Raw genomic sequence first — 24,037 nt, forward strand, 5'->3', positions numbered from 1 at the left:
GCCTACACATTAACAGGCACCTTCCAAAAGTCTACAGGAAAGTCCCCCTTGATTACTACGAAACTGTAGCTAGGCTGAATGTGGTAACAAAACAACATAACACTCTCTTTACATCATAAAAGTGCCAGGCATGCATTCAAATGGCCAATTGGAAGCAGGGACATCTAGCTAGTGCAATTGTTCTGAGGAGGCTTTGAACTGCTAAAAACTGATTTTCTTCCAGTGGATTATGATTTATCCTAATAATTCTCTGAGGTGATTTCTGTGGGGAAATCAATAGCTCCAGTGGAAAATTATGACAATCAATAGGCACAGAAAGAGACTGCTCTCGCCAATTTATAATCAGGTGGAACAAAACGCTCTTCCATATCAATATTCCGTACATCCAGCAAATTAGGTCTTTTAATCTCATAATGGTATTTATGAACAACCATATTCTGGACAAGTAAGCTATTAACTTATACTGTATTTTTGAATTGACCACTTTAATGCTTGGTTAGAGTATACATTGTGGGCGTCAGTGTCTTGTGGGGGCAGGGGCTTGCACAGTATGTATCCTGGAGCCCAACATTTTAGTGTTGTGGACTCGGAAGAATCAGTAGAAATCAGTATTGTTCCAATAATACTGTACCATTGAGAACTAACAGCAGTATTGAGGTAGCTGGAACTATTATTGTAGTGGGATGAAAAATTGTAACTTTAAAGACTTTATTTGTAACGTTAAATATCAGCAGCTTTTCTTACAAGGTGACTCAAGGGAAACCATAAGCGATATCCACTGAAGCCACATACAAGTTACAAACATTCACGGGCTAAATAGTGGAGTTGTACATTAATGGTCACTTAATTTGCGTCAAAATACTTGTGTTGTGGTTCTTATAAAAACCTCCTCTCCTGAAGGTCAACTGAGCAGCAGCACAAGTGGAAGTCCAGTTTGCTGCCTGCCCCTTGTTAAGCCTACGTCATACATATGTGTTTATTCCCGATGCATCTCTGTGAATTTCAGTTCAAACTCAGGTTGACTCAAACTTGCAAACAACCTGCAAATCTCTCCACTGTTTACCTAAGTAGATGACTGAAGACTGAAAAATAAAACGTCTGCTACAGTGATTACAATCCCCCTTAGAGTCCCCTGAGAAATTATATGTCGACAATAATCCTGCAAATAAAATCGACCTTGTCATATATCTCGATGTTTATATGGAGTCACGTTGAAAAAGGCACGTTAGAGCTATCGAGGAAAATTCCAAATGATAATCTGGAAAACAGAAGAAAAAAATAATGTCTTTCTGTGAACCCATTCCAAAAAAGGGAATATTGCCTAGGCCATTTCAATTAATTTCTTATAGCAAAATAATTTATTTCTCAGGGCAATTATCAATTTGCCTGAAAACCTTTATTACGTCACAGCTGAGGAGATTAAGACCCCTCAAGATACACTGGTCATTTCTGAACTACATTCACATCGGCTTTACCCTTCAGTAAATCATTATGGTTTATTGATTCAACCTATGCTAAAGAGCTCGATCAGATGTCATGCAGCAATTAAAAATAGATTTTGAGAAATCCATCAGATTACTCGCCATGGCTGAATGGCCTTAGAGATGAAATGCCTCCTTCTTACAAGAAAAAGCAGAAGTCAGTTTTATGTTCAATTAACAGTCAACAAAGTATAAATACATCAAAAAACATGATACACTAATAAAGAAGTTGGACTGAAGAGCTGATCCTGGCCAGTGCGGGTTTTTTTTTCAACATAACAGCTACACCAGAGTGAGCTCCCATCATCTCCCTCCTGTTTAAACATCCAGCTCCTTATTCATAGGGTGCTTTATACATGGTAAAGAAATTAATAAATCATCCTAAGAGAGCCTAATTCCAATCACAACACGTTAGATGTCAGCAGCTCTTCTTGTGAAATGACTGGGGGAAGGCTTTACAAGGGAAAATCCATCCTAACACCAGAATCCACATATGTTATTCCCACGACCTTGAGCCATTTAGGAGCCTTGGCTACCATGGTTCTGAAGTTTCTCACTTCTGTTAAAATATGTACAGTTATGGAGTTAACATATGGGAATTCTGTTTTGGGATGGATTTTTACCTGAGCTGCCTCAGCAAACAGTACTTTCCAGAAAATTCTGCATTAAACAACTATTACCCAAAGGGGGGCTAAATATCAGGATAAATCAGTCTAAATATCAATTATCTGTGTATCAAGTATGCACCCCACTATGGCCAACCCTGGGGAATATGAAGAATTAAATTCCATTTATCATCCCCAAATTAATCACAGGAACAGTAGATTATGAAGAGAAATGATGTGGAACAGAATTTCAATTTATGACTCTCAAACAGTGTATCAAGTATCCCCACAATACAACAACCCTGGAAGATGTGAGGAGTTTCTATTTTTCATTCATGGCCCATGACATAAAATCGTCTTTGCATAGAGAAAAACAAAACAGTTAATTTCAGGAAGGATACATTATTATGTAACAAGGATAGGGTGAAACTGGAGTTGTGGGATGAAGGTAACAGAGTACCTGCTATGCTGTAAGGTCCTCTGTAGTGTGGAGCTATAGTTTATCAAGATCTTCTGACTGCAGGGAGGCTTATTGTTTCACCATGATTAAAACCACAAGGGCTAAATTCCTCTGCCCTTTTCTTATTCTGATTGCTCACGGAAACAATTTGTAACGTTTCATTACATCTACTCCTGTAACACTGCAGTAATTTCCAGAGAAGATGCTATTCATTTACTTACAAGCTCTATTCCAGTTAGGGGTGTTGGAGTAGGGGCACTGAGGGCTGAATTTGAACAAAATACAGTACCAGTGCCTAGTTACCAATGCCTTGTTTTCAGTTCAAAGAGAAATATTTGGATAAGAAAGAGCTTGAGTCTGACTCAGTGTATGTTTCTAACTTACTAATGCAGCCCAACAATCAGATGCCATATACAAATATGGCTAACACTAAACACTCAAACACCAGGCCAGATGTGCTGTACATTTCAAGCCAATACTGTGTTTGAATATATGTGTCTGTGTGTGTGTCATTGATTCATTCTAAAATCCAGCACACCTTTGTTTTCAGTCATTTACAAACAAGCGTGTGGTAGACAGAATGACTAAGAAAGAAAAAAGTCTACAAGAAAAATATCTTAACAGAAAGACAAACAGACATCTAGTCAGACAGAAAAAAACAGCTTCACAGACAGAAAAACAAAAACTTATCCAGCAAGATGGAGGACTAGTCACAGAGATAGACAGCTGGCAGATAGGAGGTCATGCACATTGATAGTCAGTGTACTCTGGTCAGTTAAGTGTTGCTAACAAGCTACAGCCTGATGTAGCTTTGTGTGCATTGTTGGAGCCAAGGTGACTGTTTACTGACAACTCCTAATCAGAGAATATACTGCTGAGATGTGAGTAAGCAAAGATGCATGTATGGAAAAGCCATTAGTGCATATTGGTTGAAACAAGGAACAGCGGGAAAACCAGGAGGAAAACGCAGCATGACCTTTCAGCTGTGAGCTTTTAAAGCAAGCAAGGAAAGAACTCTAATGGCCTTTTTTTAGACTCTGAAATGTCAAAGGAGCATTTTTCCTATCAAAGCACTTGACATGGGGAACGTCATACACATGCAATGTTATTTACAGCTACAAGATGACTTCACCCAAAACAGGGAATTATCACTCCTGTTGGGAACACATTTCCCAGGATCTTAAACAAGAGGAAAAAAAAGACAAACAAGTACTTGCTTATTTCCCCTGACTCGTCATTGCAATTCTTTGGCAGAGAATGTTTCAACCGTTAAAGTGTTTAGAGGACCTGGACCCTAAACACTGTGAGCGTCAAACAGCAGAGACTGGGAAGGTCTTTTAATGTATTTATTTATTCATTTTTTAAACAGTGTAACTAATTCAGTTAAATTAAGCTAGCCAAGACATTCCATTGGATCACATTAATTAAATATCTATAGAGGTACATGAGAGAGAGGAGGTGGGCTATTAGGTTTATAAATAACCATAGGAGTATTAAATGAAAACCATTTCTAAAGTCAGTAAGGCTCTGTGTTGTGTCATGGACAGCTCTTAAACAGAGTGACTGCTCCAGCTACCCTCCCAAGTAGGAGTGTAAGGATACATGTGTACTGTACAGTGTGTGGTGCATGCGTGTGAACACTTGGTGTTTCTGGTAGTTTTTTGTGATCACTTTACAAAATCCCTGAAGTCCACTATACAGATTCCTCACACTGATGAAAATACCATTACAAGGGCTTTTTGCACTGCGTTTGTACACTCGATAAATTGTGTGAAAAAGCACTGACCTTTCCTGCTACAATCAACAATAACCTAAAAGGGTATAGGTACTGCTGGTGTGCCTCAGTTTGTTTCTGACACTAAACCAAGCAATCGCACCCTTCACAAGTTTTGGAACAGCATCTATCCACCCTCATCACTGTCTTCCTCTCCTCTGTTTCTCCAATTTGTCCATCTCCATCCAAAGAGTTCAGAGTTTCCTACTTAGAGACAGCTTCGATTTGGAAAATTCTGTAAAGGATCTAAGGAAGCAATGCTACATGACTGTGTGAGAGTGTCCATGTGTGGCATGTAGAGGTATGTACATGTAGGTATAAACCTACCTTACTTAATGTGTATATGCCTGCATATGTGTGTGTGTTTATATATATGTATATATCGTCTGAACATTTGTGTGTGTGTGTGTGTGTGTGTGTGTGTGTGTGTGTGTGTGTGTGTGTGTGTGTGTGTGTGTGTTGGGGAGGGTTCCCAGAAAATGGAAAACTGGCATAGAGGAAGGCTCCACACAGCCAACTCGCTCATTGATTCTGGGCATCTAGAGCCCACAGAGCCATAGTAATACAACCAGAGGAGGAAAAACAGAGAAGGACATGCCTGGATATGTGGTGTCCTCTGAGAAACGGGTTCACTCTGTTGTCAGCAAGCTGTTGTATGTTATGTAACAACATAGTAACATGGCATGATTGCATAGAAACAAGGTTAAATACAGTAAATTGTTGTTATTCCACTACTGAAAGACCATATCCCTAAATATAGAAACAGTGGCAGTTATTGCAAATATCAAGGGAGAAGTAAATATCATTGCACTTTTCATCTGTATATTAATCTTTATACAGAACACAGAGAGGATCTTTTACTGAACCTGGGGCCAATCCTGTTCCCTTTACATGTGTAAACATTTCTTCTGGACGGATTTAATGTCATGTTATTGTATTATGTACAATGTCATAGTGACATCTTCAATATTATGTCTATGGCACAGTTTGGGGTTGGTAAACCTACCCGTGACTGTCTTGGTTTTGACCGGGCTGCTGGCATAGTCTGAGGCCTGATTGGAGGGCTGTTTGGCCAATGGTGTGCTCCCTACTGACACCTCATCTTCTCTCCTCTTGGCCAAAGAAACTTGACCTGGATTCTGCAATGACATCACAACATGACTGGGCATCAATGAGGCCATGGGGAAGGACATATGTAATCACATAAATGCATTTACATTAAATGTGCATTCTTTCAGCCCCTGAAAAAAAGAGGTTGTTATTAGGTGTAAGAGTACATATTATTTAAACATTGTCCTGTATTGTACCAAAATTGTTCTGTGTTAGTAAGGCTATGACCAAGAGACAGCTTCAGACAAATTTAAAGATCTGGGTTAATCAGGAAACACAATGCAATGTATAATGCTGTGTAAGACAGAAAGGGAGGCAGAGAGAGAATGAGAAAAGAAAAATGCAGTGGAACACAACAAAGGCATCCAAGACCAACAAGGACTAGTGACAGCTCCCTGTTTTTTTGAGCAGTCTCCCATGCAGCTGGCAGGCTAAACACACACACACACACACACACACACACACACACACACACACACACACACACACACACACACACACACACACACACACACACACACACACACACACACACAAAAACAGTCAGATGGCTGAAAGACAGAAGACTGGAAGATTGGTCTGAAATAAGGAAACCCCATTAGCATCAGCCAGCAGCACCACTAGGCTATGATGCAGCTGCACAAGGCTGCAAGCCAACCACATACTGCAGCCTGTGTAAACACACACACACATGCGCTGATGCAGTTGTTTTTCAATGACTGGGTCAGGAACCGAATTGCTGGTTGTGGTGAGATTAAAAATGGGCCCCCAAATTACATTAGTATTTGAAGCTACTGACTGAGGTATGACGCCAAATCCTTCCTAGGTTCTTGCAACTTAACATAGGGTGAACAAAAAACTTTAAGGCCAGTAGTTAGTTGCCAAAAGTCAATTTTTGCCTTTATATCATATTCATTCACATTCATAATCATATTCAGGTCTGTTCAAGATCTGAGAATGTTCAAAATACTTCTTAGTTAGAAACACACTTCCAAATACACCGATAGGATACATAAACAAACACTGTATATGAGGCTTTAACAATGTTTGGAAAAAAAAACAACCCCTAAAATACTAATTTATAGAGTCTAAATGTCTTCAAAATACTATATACACAATCCATATGACCATTTTGGTAGTTTATGTGAAAAATGGTTGAAAAACTATTATATAATTCAGTTTGTACACTTTGGAAAATATGTGCTTGGCCGCATTTTAATACTCAATGCTAAAAGCAGGTGCCTTAACCAATGACCATCGCTCATACCTGGTGGATGACATAATATGAGCTAACTCCTTCTACCACACATCCCAGGGGGGGTTAGCCAAGGCAACCTTGCCTGTTTGGTTCTCAACCTTCTTTTTTTCCCCTCTTATTCCCTTTCTCTTCATTACCTGCTTCCCCAACCATCCACCTCTATTTCTCAGATTTCTCGTTTTCCTGCTTGCTCTGGTAGATTTAATTTTATTTTAATTCAGCCTCCCTGTCCTTTCTCTTCACCTTCTAGACATTGTTTTGTACTTTCTGTTGTGTTCCATACTCTTCTTAACTTAACCCCATTCCCTGATGTTGCATTTGTCCCTTCTTATCTTCCTTTAAGCCTCTGTTACACACAGTGTGTGAAAGCGAGATACCAAACTCACACCAAAGCTGACAAATTCACTTATGTGCAATGTCAATGTATACTAAACTGTGCAATATCAATATTTCCTAGGTGCGGTAATGTGAAATCAACCATTGAGTCTGTTTACTTATTTATTTTACTTACTCATCATATTTTGCTTTGTCAATGATGTTTCTTGCTATTGCGCTATCTCCTTTGGTGCTGCAACACGGCAAATTTCCCCACTGTGGGATTAATAAAGGAATTTCTGATCTTATCTTATCCTATCTTTCTTCTGTCTATCATACCCCCATGTCCCTGCCGTCTCCGCTGTTTGTGAATCAACTTTTCCTTGATACTGTCTTATCTTCCTCCTATCAATTTTTCTTACTGTTTTTCCTTCTTCTCTTTCCTCTTTCTTTGTACTATCAAAGCCCTCCACATTCTTTTCCTCATGTCGTACATACTCCCCTTGTCCATCCCTGTAAATGTCCCATTCTTTGTCTTGTTTTCTGCTCTGAGTACCTCCTTTCTCATCGTTTCCTGCCATCCTGAACCTAACCAGTCAGTGTCCTCTCCTCTGTCCTCGACAAGCTGTTGAATGGCCTTCAGCTGAAAGCCTTGTCCGAGCAGCCAGGCATTTAAAAGCCCTTGAAAGGTATATGGCCTTACAGAAACAAACCTATAAACACAGGCACACACGCCCACACGTTTGCTGCAGCATGTCCACACACACCGCAGCCAGTGTTGTGTATCCTTCAGACTGGCTGCAGTTCAACTCATAACATGTGTTTAACCCCACACAGCAAAAACCTCCAGAGTGAGGGGTGGGTGCAATTAACTCCCTCTCCCTTGGTCTCTCACACACAAGCATGCCATGAGCTGTGAAACTGAGCAACTTCTTAAAAAAAACCAAAAAAAAAACAATAAAATTATTACAATATGATACTTTCAAGTACTATATATATTTATGTGACTTTATGGGGTGAACCTGTGCTATATCCAAGGCAATCAGACTGAGCATGTCTGCTGTGTATGTGTGATGGAGTGTGTGTAGTGTGGGCACAGAGCATTCAGTGTCCATAACCATCACCATGACTCCTGTCAAATAAATAGAGAGAGACTGGATGGAAGACAGGGAGCAAAGAACATGGAAAAAGGTAGCTGGGAAAGAGAAGGCAAGGCAGGGGGAGGGAGGCAGAATTACAGAAATTTTACATTTGCTTCAGGCTCTTATCAAGAGCAACTTAGAATGAATGCCACAGTAGAATGTTCTGCAAGTACTTTATTAATACACATCGCTAGTTAAAACATGTTTCAAATACCCACTCAAAGGGCCAGGAGGTGAAGCTGACAGATCTTGTCTAAGAACATGAAAGAGGATCACGTACCTGTTGCTGTTGCCGGCTGCTCCCTCTGTGAGGTTGGTATAGCAACCATGTGCAGAAGACTGGATCCATGTTGATTGCTATGCCCTGGACACTGACCAGCAAGACTGCACCTGGACAACACAAACATATACAGGGGAAAAAAAAAAAAAAAAAACAAGTCAAGGATTTAATTGTGCAACTCCGAAGACAAAGGAAATCAAAGCAACGATAAATAAACAGTTCTTCGAAAAAAATAAAAAACTAATAGGAAAGGATATAGGGCACATCTGTCTTGCCTTTACAAAATCAAAATTACTGTACGCAAACACAGACCAATTGTTTGATCAACAACTCGTTCAATAGGATCCAGATCAAGAGATGCACAGAATTACTGACTGAAGTGGAAACTATTTGAACTCACATAGGCAAAAATGTTCCAATACTCCTGCTGCAATTGTTTCTGCAAAGTAGGAAGGACATCTATATGGATCACTGAAATCAGTGTAAGGGAATAACCAACGAGCGAAATGTGAATTAGGGAAAATCTGGTCAGATTGTGTCAGGTTCTTTCACGCCTGCACAGTTAACACTGTGTCCTAATGACCTGCTGGTTGGTATCAAGCCGGCTTGTTGAGGAGCAGCAAGGAGCACCATTTGTTTCAACTGCTCTGTTCAAAGCGGTATCACACTAAGCCAAGAATAACATTTTCTTTTGATAAATTTCTATGAAACTTGAGACTTTCCCTGGGTTTTGGTTTACTCTTAAATAATAATCTTTACCAACAATAAGAAGACCCTGAGGTAATGCATTAGGATCCTATCAATAATGATTCCCATGCCGGCAGGATTAGCGTAGGGTCTTTGGCGTGCCGTGGAATGTCCCAGCATGACGATAGGAGGATGTTTCAGCTCTAAAAGGCCTTTCAGGAGTTTAATGGGGCTTTGGACAAGAACCCAGTCTTCTGTTTCAGGCCCTGAGGCAAAGCCGAGTGTGTGTATAAGTGTGAATGTGTAAATGTCTGTGTGCATTTCACCTCCAACAAAGCCTGATTGCTTGTTGCTTTACCTAATATTTAAGTGTCTCTAAAGCATGGACAAAGCACATTTATAAACTATTCCTCGAAGCACACTCACAGAAACACGGATATTTTTGTTACACCAGTTCTCCAGCTTGGCAGGAACTACTTGCTCCTCCATTATTCCCTGTGAACAATGAAAATAAAACAGCTCCAATTTGCTCCACTTTAACAATGATTTGTGGCCTGTGAGCATGTGTGTGTTTACTGTATATGTGTGTTACTGAGATGTCTGTGTCACTGCTGACAAAAATGTGTGTACATTTGAGGTGTAAGGTCTGTAGTGTGTGTGTGTGTGTGTCAACAGTATGTTGTTATATAGTGTATGTATGTATCAGTACTAGTGTCTGATCATTATTCACCTGGTACACTTTAATCGTCAGCCATGGTTTATTACTGGTACAGAATACTTTCTGGAAAACTTTCCCACTGGATCAAGTCAAACTGACTCAAAGTTCTTCTTCTATTGCTTGATCTATCTTTCTACTTTCTTTACATTCTGGCACTTCCATTCTTCTGTCTCTTCACTATTTTCCTGTCCATCTATCCCTACAAATTTCCTTGTCTCCCTAACAACAGCCTTGTACTCATTCTAAATCCAACTCTTTCCCTTTCCTCCTGAGGAGGAATCATAACCTCAGCCCTGTGGCTTGAACTCTTATACCACAATGTGGCTGCTTAATAGGCTTTGGCTGTGGCTGTAGTGCTGGGGCCCAACATCAAGTGGTTTCATCATAGCCCAGAACAGCATGTGCAGTATAGGACCCAAAAGTCTGGGAATGGGCTGAGTAGTGAAGATGTAGTGAAGATGTACAGGCCTAGTTGAAATTATTGGCACCCCTGAATTCTAAGTACATCATTGAGAATGTCTTCATAGATAAATGCAAATTAAACAACTTTTTATAATCATAATATTTTAATAAATGTCTAAAGTTACTGAACAAAAGAAAAAAAAAAACTTGCATGATAGACACAATATAATACTTGGTTGCAGAACCTTTGGCAACAATAACAGCCTCTAAATGTTTCTAGTAGCCATTTAGAAGCTTCTAGCACCTGTCTGCTGGTAGTTTCTACCATTCTTTGACTGCTGTGCGTTCAAGTTCTTTTAAGTCGCAGGAGTCCTTTTTGCCATGGTAATTTTTCAAAGACCCAAGACCTTCCCCTCAAACCTAGTTTTCCAACAGTGGGTAACACATTTCACTCTAAATTGCCTTGTTAATCTTCTGATTTCATCATTCCTTTGATACATTCAGTGCCTCCAGTACCAGAGGCAACAAAGCAGCTCCACAATATGATAGAACCTCCACCATGTTTTACTAGAAGTAGGGTTTCCTTTTCCTTATGGGCTTCATTTCATAGATATAAACAACCTGATGCACTGCATTCCCAAAGAGCTCTGCTTTGGTTTCATCTGTCCATAGACCATTATCCCAGAAAGACTGTGCCTTATCAATGAAAGTTTTTGCAAACCCCAGTCTTGCCTCTTTGCGCCTCTCTTTCAATAGTGGTTTCCTCCTTGGCCTTCACCCATGGAGCCCTACTTGGTTTAGTTTGCGGTGTATGGTAAGGGCTGAAACCACCATTCCAGTTCGTTCCAGGTCAGCCTGAAGCTCTTCAAATGTCGCGTGTTGTGTTTTTTCCACAATCCGCATCAACCTTTGCAGACTTCTCCGATTGAGTTTCTTCTTAGCACCACGTCCTGGTAGCATCTTTTTTCTTTAGTTTTAAGACTGTGAAACTTCTTGACGACATTACGAACTGTTGAAACAGGGATTTCAAGATGTTTTGCGATTGCCCTGTAGCCTTTGGAATTGCAATGTTTTTTGATAATAGCATTTCTGATGCCCTCAGACAGCTCTCGTCTTCACCATTGTGAAAAAGAAACTTTAAAAAAAAATCAGACCCTTTTAATGCAGTAAAACCATCATTCATTGGTTAATTCAGGTCATGTGAACACTGAAAGTTAAGCACAGGTGAGTTTTATTTGATTTTTATTGTGTTTGAGAAACCAATTTAAATTAATCAAAAGGGTGCAAATAATTTGGTTAAGTGTACATTTTATGTCCGTGTTTCTTATTTCATAGTATGAAGGCTTTTTTTTCTTTGTTGTTGTCCAGTAAATTTGGATATTTTATTACAATATTTTGATTATACAAAATTGGTTAATTTGCATCTATTTCTGAAGATTTCTAAAATCTGTACTTAAATTTCAGGGGTGCCAATAATTTCAACCAGAACTGTATTCAATAGATTGATCCTAAATTGTGGTCTATGAGATGCACTGAGCATAACAAACCAAATTCCGCAGAAATTAGTCATAGGTAACAATCATATAACTTAGTAGATGGATTGTTTATGAAACAGTTATTGCAGAAATAAATGAGCAAATAAAAAGATATAAAATGCTTAATTGCCGATAACTCTATCACCCACAGCAGTTTAGCCGTGCAGCATTAATATGTATGAAAGCCTATATAGCTTTAAGGCACACTACTGTATACTGCCACCAGCTTTTTTTTTCATGACATGAAATGCATTTTTATGCAAGGTGACCAAATCAATAAAAGACAAAGGAAGCATATTTTCACACTATGCAGTACCAAAGCTAGTAAGGAGATCCCTATCACAATAAACAAAAACCCATTATAACAAAACTGTCTCAAAGTCGAGTAAGTTGGTTCTTAAATAACTAAGTAAGCTCTCATAACCGGCAGCATATCAGCAGGGTTTCTAGTGTTGTACCAGCAGCTGTCATCTTATTGTGGCTGTATGTCATGTCTGTCTGGCTTCTCCTAATGACAGCCATGACCATTTTGATACATCACAACACCACTCAAAAAGCTCTCTTTTTGAGATTAACAGAGCAAACAACCTTTCTTCCCTCTCTCTGCCAGTTTCACAGTGACACAGAAACAACATATGTGTTGACCTGGCTTTTGAGGCTTTGAAGACCAAGGCTTTACCATCATCACTGTGTGTTCTTGTTTCATCACTGTGTTGACATAACTGCTGAGAGTGACACCTCCTTTGAAGCATGCAGCACCATGAAACGGTCTGGCATGCTTAGAGGGCGACCTCGGCAGCAGGTTAACTGTTGTTTTTCTCTGCTCTAACAGGGCAGCATATGGGTAATTACAGAAAGTGATGACAATGATAACAAAGGTGTTTTTCTTACTTCCTAAATGATTCCTCAAGAAAACATCAGAAAACTGCTCAGTGGCCCAGACTCTGTAAATACACACAACCGCAGAATGTACATGCAGTCATCTGTGAAGACACACTTACCTTGACTCACCCAGAGTGGACCTATTAATGTCAAAGGTGTTTTTTTCTTCAGTGGAGACCAGTAGAGTTAAAAAAGGGCATGGGGCTGCTGGTGTTGTTTTATGGCTGTGTGACGGCTGTTCTCAGGCTACAGTAGAGAATTAGACTAGAATGAGAGAAGGCATCTAACCTTTAAGCCCTGTCTACGTTCTTCTCTCAGTCTTTTTTTTTTTGGGTCAAAAGCACCAATAATCTATCTGCTACACATCTTTCTGTCTTCATATTGGGGTTTTTTTTTAATCAGGTTACTTGGTTTATATATTGACATTTTTCAATGCAAAATCTGCTTTTGTTCAGTCACTGCAAGCATGAAATTCAATAAACTGGGAGTGGTTAGGTCAGTGCAAGTTCAAAATCAAGTCCCACAGTGAGACCAAAGCCCTGATTGGGGTTACAGAGGGCACAACCTCTCAACGACAGGGCCATGACCCCACCATCAGAGTAACAGACAGGCAAAGAAAGCTGGGGGGTGCTACCCACCCACCCCCCAGATAGACAGAGAGGGAAGGATTCATGTCCTAGCCAGCTAATCGCCCCCTCAGAATCACTTCATTGTTGGACGTGAGGCAGTGCTGGGACCCTGCGTCCAGCTTCTCCAACAGAAAATAAATAAATATAGCCCAGCCCATGTCAGCCAGATGACTTCTGACAGGTTTGGTTAATTTCGAAGCCAAGTAGCAAAACAAAACATTACGCCAGTGTGCGGGGCCTACGCTGCCTTTAATTGCTTTTCCGATGAGCTCATGACTCAAAGGTGTCCTGGAGCGAGCCATGCAGCCCGACAGGTGTTCTACTGGTGTGTGAGTCGGTGTGAATGTCTCTAACTGTGTATGATTGTGTGTGCGCCTGTGCGTATGTGGGCATGTGTGCATGTACATTTGTGCAAGAGAGAGAGAGAGAGAGAGAATTAGAGCCGATGACACCACTGAAAAGGGACTCAGCTGTGTGTGGGTGGGTGGGTGCAAGGAACAGTATATGCAGTATATGTTGTGTGTGTGTGTGTGTGTGTGTGTGTATCTGATAGAAGTGTGTACATGCATCTTTATGCACATAAGCAAGTGTTTCTATTTGTTTCCATTTGTGTATTTGTGTATGACAGTGTTTATGACAGACACTGATTCATAAAGCTATACACCATCTTGCTCTCAAACACACACCAGTCTCTGACACATATTCAGTGTACTACTGTTTCCCTGCCTTGCTGCAACCCAGCGCCCTGGGGGAAACACAGGAGCCCAGGGGCTCAGGAAGGACACAGGCAAGTTTGAATGGAAACAGACCCTGGCCTACGGAAAGCCTGCTCTCACTCTGGGCTCATACAACTTTCTGCACTGAAAGCGAGTTTATATGTGAGTCTCTGCATTTGTGTGTGGTTTTAAGAGAATATGAGCATATATGCGTAAGTGTGTGTGTATGTGTCATTAAATATGGCCCAAATGTGGTAGCCTGCAGCTGACAGTCTAGACCCAACTCATAAAGGTTGACTATGGCTGTGGGTACAGTAACAGTAACAGGCAGAAAGAAAGCTGGAGACTGATTCAGCCAGTTAGGGAGTCAGTGAAATGCTGACAGATATAGGCGGAGTTACAAAAGCACCTAAACACCTAAAAATACACTGAAAGACAGAATCACAGACATACATTCAAAGAGAAAAAAGAAAAACAGAGAAATACAAACAGACAGAGTAGACAGAGATACAGCACTTAAACAGACAGAACATATAGAAGTAGTGGATGTTGAGAAAGTATTTTTTTAAGTCATTTTCCTAATCTACATGATAAGTGAGTATTTGGCCATTGGCCATTGGCCATTGGATCTGTATGATTTATGGGATAACTACAGTAAGTCTCCATGCATGCAAGTCCTGTGAACCGGCTATATCACATACACCCAAGTCTGGATTAGCGGTGTTAGCATGCGTGTCTACATTAAATGCATGTCTGAAAGGTTCATATACATACACATACATCCACTACATATTTCAAAACTGTATGCACAATCACTGAGCACTTAATTAGAAACAATATACGAATAGTGGGTTAGGCCTAGGGCTTACCCAAATGCTTCGAAGCTTCAAAGCCTTTACCGTTATCATGGTAATCAACATCCAAATCAGTATTCAAATGCTGCGTTTTTATAATATTATATATGCATTACCACAAAAAACCTTAATAGCTAATTGAATAAGAAATAGTAATCCAACATTATTCATTATTCATCAACATTAAACAAAGGCAAAATTTGAAAAAACTTTTACGCTCACTCGAAGTGGTGATTGATTTTTTCGAAAGAGAGTTAAAGAGCTTAATGGGAGATGGAAATACCTCCTCTCAATAAAATTTTGATGTAGCAAATATTTAACTTACATGACTGATCACTGGTTGCCGCTTCTAGAGGAGAAGGAGAAGAAGAAGGAGAAGAAGAAGAAGAAGAAGAAGGAGAAGGAGAAGAAGAAGAAGGAGAAGAAGAAGAAGGAGAAGAAGGAGAAGAAGAAGAAGAAGAAGGAGAAGAAGAAGAAGGAGAAGAAGGAGGAGAAGAAGGAGGAGAAGAAGAAGAAGAAGAAGAAGAAGAAGGAGATGAAGGAGAAGGAGAAGAAGGAGAAGACGAAGGAGAAGAAGAAGGAGAAGGAGAAGAAGGAGAAGAAGGAGGAGAAGAAGAAGGAGGAGAAGAAGAAGATAAAGAAGAAGAAGTTTCCAGCATCTTCCCGTCTCTGGACAGCATGAAACCTGACCAATACTAGCTGGCATGAAAGAATAATGACACCTTGCCCAAAGGAAAAAAATACCTGAAGCGCTCCCTCCATTTTTCTCTCATAAATGGCCAAGACAACTGGTTTTGTTTCTTCGGTGGTTGGAAAACAACTTTTCCTGTTCGCGACCTCTACTTCTTCTACTCTGTTTATTGCAGCCATGCGCACTCAATACTCAAACAATCATGTCACAGTCAAAGTCTCAGAGATCACATTTATTCCTACATTCTGATGTTTGATGTGAACATTAACTGAAGCTCCTGACCTGCATTTGCATGATTTTATGCATTACAATGCTGCTGATTGGATAACTGCATGAATAAGCAGGTGTACAGATGTTCCTAATAAGTGCTCTGTGAGTGTATATGTATGTACTGTACATGCACTAATATACAGCATGCATGCGTTTATACAGTCCAGGTTGTGTGCATGTCAGCAGGTGTACATTGATGGTTATGTATTTAGTGAGCACAGGGCTGTATCTCATCCACAGAGAGAGTTCTATCCCCATTCCCGACTGGGCTCAGGCTCCTTCTGTTCCATCTGTTGGGTTTGGTGACCATAGTCGAAGGCTGTGAACTTGACGCATTTCTCAGGTTAATGTTCAAATCCAGACAGCAACACTTACCATGTTGCAGCTCTGTTGTCTGTACAGGTTTGGGTAGTGCTTGACTCAGCAGTAGCAACAATTTCCCTGTGTACTGTATGTATGGGTGGGCATAATACTATACTAATGTGCACATGTTGTATTTGAAGACAGATATTTGATTGGGGTGATTACATAAGTACTTCAGGCTGAGCCAAATCATTTGAATGAGTGCCTCTGAAGCGTGATTATGGCCAACACCTTTTGTCTATAATGTGATTCAGTCTTTGTACATTTGGAACAAATCCTACCATTATGTCTCAAATTGCATAAAACAGACCACACACTAAATATTTGACCATGGGAAAATGGACTTATGCACATCCCTAGTATGTACTGTAAACCAATAGTGAGGCCAGATGAGGGGTACAAAGCAGCAGAACAGCAGCTCTGTTGAGCTCCAGATGTTGATAAGAGGTTCCATAGCCATACATATCCCCCTTCTAGTTGATTCCTAGCCTTCATAAATCCACATCAACTCTCATGGTGTTGAAAAGACAACCAGATACTGCACAATTGCTGCCTGTGCCCCTGCTGAAACCCAAGCAGCCCCCGATTTGGAGTATTCCAGCTGTTATCTCTCTCCCTATCCTCTTTTTCCCTACGCTATTTCTCTCATATGCCCACAGAAATACACTCCATTTAAGTCTCACTCACTGCAAATCACACCGAAGGAAAATGCTTAAAGTCATGACCAAATGTGACCTGGCCCTTGTCAGCAAGATAACTAGCCTTCTTAATGAGAGACGAAACAGACCTGGTCCTGATTGCATTAATGTATCATTACCGTATCCATCATGTACATACAGAGCACTGTGTGAACTTTAAATGAGCCCCAGTGTAATGTAAGGGGAACAGGAGAGACACTTCTGAGCTCATTAAAATAAACAGACTTCTGCTTCTGCTTCTGCTTTCCCACAGACAGTTTCAGTTTTGCATAGTTACCTTGAAAACTCCCTATCACAGCTATCATTCAGCTGACTCATGGGCTTTCTCTACAGTTCAAGCTGAGTTCTCTCAGTTTGTCAGTAGGAGAGAGGGAGTCAAGCAATTTAATGTCTGTCATTAGCTGGGGTTCTTTCCAAGTAATGCTATATGAATAGCATTTTAACAAATAGAAAGGCTTATTGCAAATGGCAAAATTTGAAGTTTACTTGATATTGCGTTAATGTTTCGTGCAGTCATATACTAGCACACCTGCTGGTGGAGACCCAGAGAAGAACCAGGGCAAGAGTGTGGTCCTGGACATGACAGTAGGTCTCCACAAGCACATCACCGCATGTGATAATTTCTTTGCTTCATATGCCCTTGGCCAAGAGCGGCTATGGAAAAACTGACCATGGTAATATTTCACCAGACATAATGTTTCACATGTTACTATGGCAGATATGAAATACCACTTGTATGTAGTCAGTATTTTATTGATTGATTGTTGCAGGTTGCCGGAACAAAGTCCTGTAAAAGAATGACTGCACAAGGGCCGAGACCAAGTTCTACAACACTCACAGACAAAACAGACAAAACAGACAAAAGGAAGAAGGAAGTGGATACACTATGCACCATAGTTTATCCACTTCTCATAAAAACGAGCATCGTATGCCTAAAAATGCAACACACATATTAACAAGGCACATGCAAAAACCATCACATATCGTCAACCATGTGCATGAGCACACACATGCATAATGTAACTACCATGTAATGTTCGATTGATTGACAGATTGTGAACCCTGATGCATTTTTAGTGACACTGGTATTGTTGCTGTGCAATGTTCAGAATTTAATTTTGTAACAGAGTTAAGTTTTCATGTGAAAATAGTTCGCCCCTTTGTCCATTCTGGATTAATACAATTATAATGGTCAGTTTTGACCAGAAACACCATAAATACTATTTTGTACCACTGTTTAAAAATTTGAGGGGTTTCAAAAAATAATGTCCTATCTACACTTTGACACTAAGACGTCTGTGATACTGTAGTAAAAATTAAACATAAATAATCAATTTACTCAAAATTAGTTGTATTGTGTATGTTCAGCTCAATGAGGCCTCCAAAACTGCTAAAGTTCCAAAGATAAATGTAAAACATATTACAAATATTACAAATAGATTTAATAAAAAGATCTAACAAAACATCTGGGGGTAATTATGTATTATGAGAGATTTATAAGGAACACAAAGGTTGGTAATATGAAAAACACAACCCAAGGGCTAGAAGCTGTTTGTATGCAAAAAATGTGCGATATACTGTAACATGCGCATAGGCATGCAGTGTCCTTTCTCAGGGTGCTGCCAGAGAAAGGACACTCAGCTTGAATTGTACTGCCTGTCTGTTTGCATGTTACATGACAGTCATTCTTATGTTGATGTTTTGTGTACTTTTGTTTATTTGATCGTATTAAACGCTTCACATATTTCACTCTTTGTAAGCAGGAAGCTTCCATTCTTCTTAATTTAGTGGTTTTCTCTGGGTCACTTTAGAAACTCCAGCTTTAATGTGGATTCCAGTTGAAAAGTGGCTTTGGATGTTCTAAAATGTTTGTTAAACATCAATACATTATGACCCAAATGATATATTGGTTATTACTTCTGTGCACAAGGGCTGTGCTGTGGTTACATGACTATTAAATGATGTTTTACTATGTGATGTTTTTGTTTCCATCATTAGACAGTGCTGACTATGGTTAAAATTTGATGGTTGACAAAAAAATTTCCACCAAGAAGAAAAAAAATAACATTAGCTGAGACTAATCCATTCATCTCTTTTTGGTATGTTATTTCTAATGTTTTATGTTTGTTTCAGAAGCCTATATGCTGTATACTGTTGAATCCAGCTGATGGAAGTACATTTAATTCACCAATCTTTTGCTTGACATTTGAACAATGCTAATGTGGCTTCCTTTTTCTCTTTCATTTCTCTTTCCTCCCTTTCCTTGGTCTTATATCACTTGTCGATAATGTCAACTGTCTTCAACTAGAAACTGACCAGCTTTATGATCCAGCTGTATTTGAAACAAATGTATTTTGCGACTAACCCCACCTTCTCCCATCATCCTCTTCAACTCTCTCTTCAGCCCTCAGCTCTCTGGGGAGTAAACAGGACAGTCAGGGACAAGATCCTGTCTTCAATTACCGTCAAGCCTTTCCACTTCTCTGCAGAATCTCTGTTCCCTCAGTCTTCCAGCTTGACCTTTTGTCAGTTCAGTAGACTCGGTACTGACCCCATGTACATATCAAAGTCCTCTGGCTGAAGTTTGGGATCACTCAAGAAGCTGGGAATGCTGAAGAATCTGATGTTTCCATGACAATATGCTTTGGAGGCTCTGCTTTGGTCCGCCTTTCTATGCACTGTACCTATGTGTCTATCGGTCCAGCTGTCACCAGCTGTCGACTGGTCTGAGTATCTCCATCAGGCAATTTGCCTGTTTGGTACATGAGCGAAGCCAAGTTCATTCTAAATACTCTTTCAATTTTGGCAACAGTTTAGGTGATAATCAGTCACTGATAAGGCATTTTTTCACTGTGCTCCTCAGAGATCAATAAAAGAACATGGCCAGGATTTAAATGTATTTTTCCTTGGATGTTCAGTTGCTTGCTCATGTTAGCTACCGAGTTCTTATATTTATTCCAAAGAAAACGTTGCTGCTGCTGCCAGAAATGGGGAGAAAAAAAACAATTTTCTATCCACCAGAGGATTTCTTCCTGGGAAAACCCATACAACACCAAGAGTTGAGAATACTTCTTGTAAAAACCTTCAGGGTCCATTGAGGGAATAAGTATCTTCTTATAACAAGTTAAAGTGTATTAAAATAAATCTAATGAGAGTAAATGATTATGGTTTTAACAAACAGATGTTTTCATAGAGGGAACATAGCAGCATCTTTGCCAGTGGATCAGTGCTTCTGCTAGTGAAGTGGTTCCCTCTTAGTTCCCACTCCCACTATCCACCTCATCCTCTTCTTGCTTGCCACAGTACATTGAAGATTACTCCTCTTAAAGACATAGCCTTAAGTGCTTGCACATTTGAACCATTTAGCAATTTGGTCTAATGGCTTCAGGATGAGCTATTTTAGCTGCAATGTGGGGACGAAAGGACAGAGGGATGAAGGGGTGTACAGTATGATGAAACACTAGTTCTGATTGGCTGGATTTCCTTATCCAGGAAGGGGGTCAATGTGGTGTCAATGCTAGGGATGAGCTCAAACAGAGATAGGATGATTACAAGTGAACAATTAGAAGTTAGCAGATGGAGAAAAATGTTCTAAGACATGTTAGCAGATTTTCATGGCTGTTTTAGATTCATACAGGTCTCATGTTACAGTAAGGTCATGGGTTAGGGCTAGGGGGTTAGTGTAGGGAATGCATTATGTTAATCCATGTCCTCTCAAAGAGAAAAGAACAAATGTGCGTGCGTGCGTGCGTGCGTGCGTGCGTGCGTGCGTGCGTGCGTGCGTGCGTGCGTGCGTGCGTGCGTGCGTGTGTGTGTGTGTCCTGAAGCTTCAGAGCAAGAACTCCTTTGTGTCTTTGGCCTGTTATTAGTTACTGTTGAAAGAAGCCTCACTGACAGCAAAGTAAAGGCCAAGTGTGTGTCTTGTTGTTGGAGGATGTCACTCCTATCTGCACACGCACTGATGATAAGGAAGAAGTGTTTATACCCATCAGAGCTGTATTTAATACAGACAGACATCATACACACAGACAGACATGTACTTGTGCACGCACACACAAATAAAGAATGCTTGGGCCACCTGCAACACAGGACATCCAAACTACTATCAGCTGCCCTACATTAACAAATCACTGCACAAAAGCAGTGATGACTCAGTTACTCTAAACACACTTTAAATGCTCACCAGACTGGCTTACTGTAGACAAACAGGACAGATAAAGAGGAGAGGGAAAGGAACATGGTGGGACGATAGGGATGAAGACAAGGGAGGGGAAGGGACAAGGAAAGGAAAGGATGGGAGGACAGAGGTGAGTTAAGGGAAAGAGAGAGGGAGGGAGGCAGGGGAGATATATGAGAACTGCGAGGAAGAGCAGGAGAGGAGGGAGGAAGGATAAGTCTTTGAAGGTAAAAAAGCAGCAGCAGCTGTGCCGAGAGACTGCACTTGTGATTCAACCTTTAATCTGAGAGTTATCATCAGGACAAAGTCTACATCTAGAGGGAAAAAGACCCCCTCTTGGTCCAATTATCTCTCTGTTGCTCTCTAGTTCCTAAAAAACACAAACCCATGGATTTTGAAAGCACACACACTCTCATGAAAATGTCCATATGATGACATAAATAAACAGACAGTATACACATACTGCTGCAAGGCAGCTCAACACTGGACTTATTCTGTAGACTGTTGTTCATCTCATAACACCTTGGCATCATTCCTTATACATGCAATGTTGAGAGGCCAGACAGAGAGAGCATAAAAGGCCAGCTTGCCAACAATCCATCTCCTTTCTTTTCAGATGTCTGTTGGCTAATGAAAGTAGTGAAGAAGACATATTTGGCCATGGTACCGGGACAATTCCCAAGGTGATCCAAAAAAGCCCAACATTAATGTCTCTATGGAAATCTTAAGCTTGATGAAAATGTTGTCCGTCCAGACTTGTTTAATTCACAAAGAAATTAGAGTTTTTTCTCTACCTTGACAATTAGTGGCCCACACCATTTAAACAAATGCATTGTGAGAGCAGCAGACAAGTTGGAGGAAAATCTGTTCTGACCATCTGACCCAGAGTATTGCTTATCATAGCTAGCCCGTAATGTTATATACAAAATCCACTTTCAGCACTTTAACTATGGGAGATGTATAATACATTACAGTGACAGTGAGATGGCAAAATCTACCAGTTCTGCCACTAGCGGTAATAGCCAGAGCATCTGAGACATAGGACAGGTGATCTAAGATGGGTATTCCACTTTTATTAGAAGTTTTATGAACCTGGTGGCTGAACTTTTAATTAAGAGCCAGTGGAGGCTGGTGGAAGCTAATCTCTGGCTATTAGTGTCGGGAACTAGTCCTTTCATCTGCGGGCCTTGTATATGTTGAGAGGGGAAGAGAGAGGTGCTAAGACTGCCTGTGTTTACTGCCTGTTTATCTAAGTAGGCATGTGGGGCCTGGAGGGCCACGGAAGGTCAAACCACACACAGCGAGAGGAGTCCAGGACCCCTGGAGGACCACTCAAAGTGATGAGATTATACAACTATGGCTTGGTCTACGACTACTGTTGCTGCTGCACACACACCCATCTGTAGTAACAGACTGACGCACGCAAACCTCGATTCAGAGTGATGAGAGTTTATTACTACTGTGTTGAGACTAAGTGCCCCTGGGGCAGGAAGACAAGTTGAGGGTTCCTGTGGACCTTAGGGCCCCCAAGGCAAACAGAAGGAAACACAGCTTTGAGCTGGCCAAGCATGTATACACTCGGATGTAACTTTACATCAGCTGTATTAACATTATACATTGGAACTGAAATACACATATAATTTCCAGATAATAACACTTTAACGGCCTAACTACTTTGTAGTATATATTTCTACATATGTATTATTATATATACATCACATACAGTATATATTACAGGCATGAGAGAATATTCCTTCATAGCAGATGGTCATACTGGTACTACTTATGCGATCTTGATCTTTAGTACCAGGACCCAGTGCAGAGGAGTGCCCACCAAGGCAGAGAGAAAGTATGGGATACTGGGGGTATCCATGAGTAACCAGCAAATCCAAGGCAAGCAGTGTGGTTTGTTTTCTCACGGCACAGGGCCTGAGTGAAAAAAACAGCTAAATAAAATAAACCTTTAATTTGAGTGAAATTGGAGGCAACAAGAGCTGCTGTAGAAAAGGCTGTGAAGTGTGATTTCTTGCGGTTTGGGTTAATCCTGATTGAGGAGCCCCTGAGTTGAAATGTCAGCAATATGAGACTAAAACAAAAATAATTACACCAAGGGTTAATGAACACAACTGCCTGGGGTACGGGGAACTACACAGGAACGGGAGGGGGAGCAAGAGAGAGAGAAAGAAGGTTATTTAAAAGAGAAAGAGAATGAGAGTACTCTAAAGAACAAGTTGAGGAGGTAATTTGCCCTCATTTCTCAAACAGAAAGGGTCAAAATCATAGACCTATATTTGTCTTCATCCAAGCTGCTAAACCACAAATGTGGAATAATAAATTGTAAGTGAGCAGGCTGGCATTCTGATACAGGGCCATCCATCTGGGTCTTTGCTATGCCCTGGGTATTATTTCCCCTCAAGGTTAATGACTTGTATGGCTAAAGGATGAAACAGATGGCAACACCATACCTCCCTTTTAACTACCGCCATTCCCTGGAAGTTTATACCATCTCTGTCCAACCTGCTTTCATCTTTGCTGTTATGTCTATACACACTATCTCAGCTGTGAAGGGAGCTCGCCATTACAATATGACTGGTCACTGGTTCTAGGAGGCACCTGCACCACGAACTGCTGAACTAATGTGTATGTGTCTAAGTGTATACCCTGTGTATATGTTTGAGTGTAATGGGAAATGAGTGCAGTTTGGCAGGTAGGTATGCAAGTATATATTATATGTCTGTGCATCTGAACAGTATGCAACATTATAAAAATGTATATTAGTAGGAAATTATTATTTCTAAAAGAAAATAATAATCTGATTATTGATTGATGCGTCCCCAAATTACCAGGTGAAGTACACAGTTTTTATTTTCAGATAACATGAAATCTGGCCTACATGGACCTTAAAAGGCTTTTTTCAAGCTAATTCCATTTCTTAAGTAAGCTTCTTTTGCTTAAAAACTATGTTGAACCTTTTTAGTCGATGTGTGGTA

At 40.4% G+C, this 24,037-nt stretch overlaps 1 protein-coding gene across 6 annotated transcripts in view; it reads right to left on the minus strand.

Annotated features, from left to right (window-relative positions):
* Positions 1-24,037, minus strand: part of LOC120784419 (vacuolar protein sorting-associated protein 13B-like) — a 339,421-nt gene that overhangs the window by 197,043 nt on the left and 118,341 nt on the right. For all 6 annotated transcript variants that reach the window (XM_040118221.1, XM_040118219.1, XM_040118222.1 and 3 more), the window contains exons 20-21: positions 8,426-8,535; positions 5,327-5,459 (exon numbers count right to left, since the gene is read on the minus strand). In XM_040118221.1, coding sequence (XP_039974155.1) covers positions 5,327-5,459; positions 8,426-8,535 — 243 coding nt within the window. The remainder of the gene's footprint in view (positions 1-5,326; positions 5,460-8,425; positions 8,536-24,037) is intronic.

The sequence above is a fragment of the Xiphias gladius genome, chromosome 22, assembly GCF_016859285.1.
Source record: "Xiphias gladius isolate SHS-SW01 ecotype Sanya breed wild chromosome 22, ASM1685928v1, whole genome shotgun sequence".
NCBI classification, from domain to species: domain Eukaryota; kingdom Metazoa; phylum Chordata; class Actinopteri; order Istiophoriformes; family Xiphiidae; genus Xiphias; species Xiphias gladius.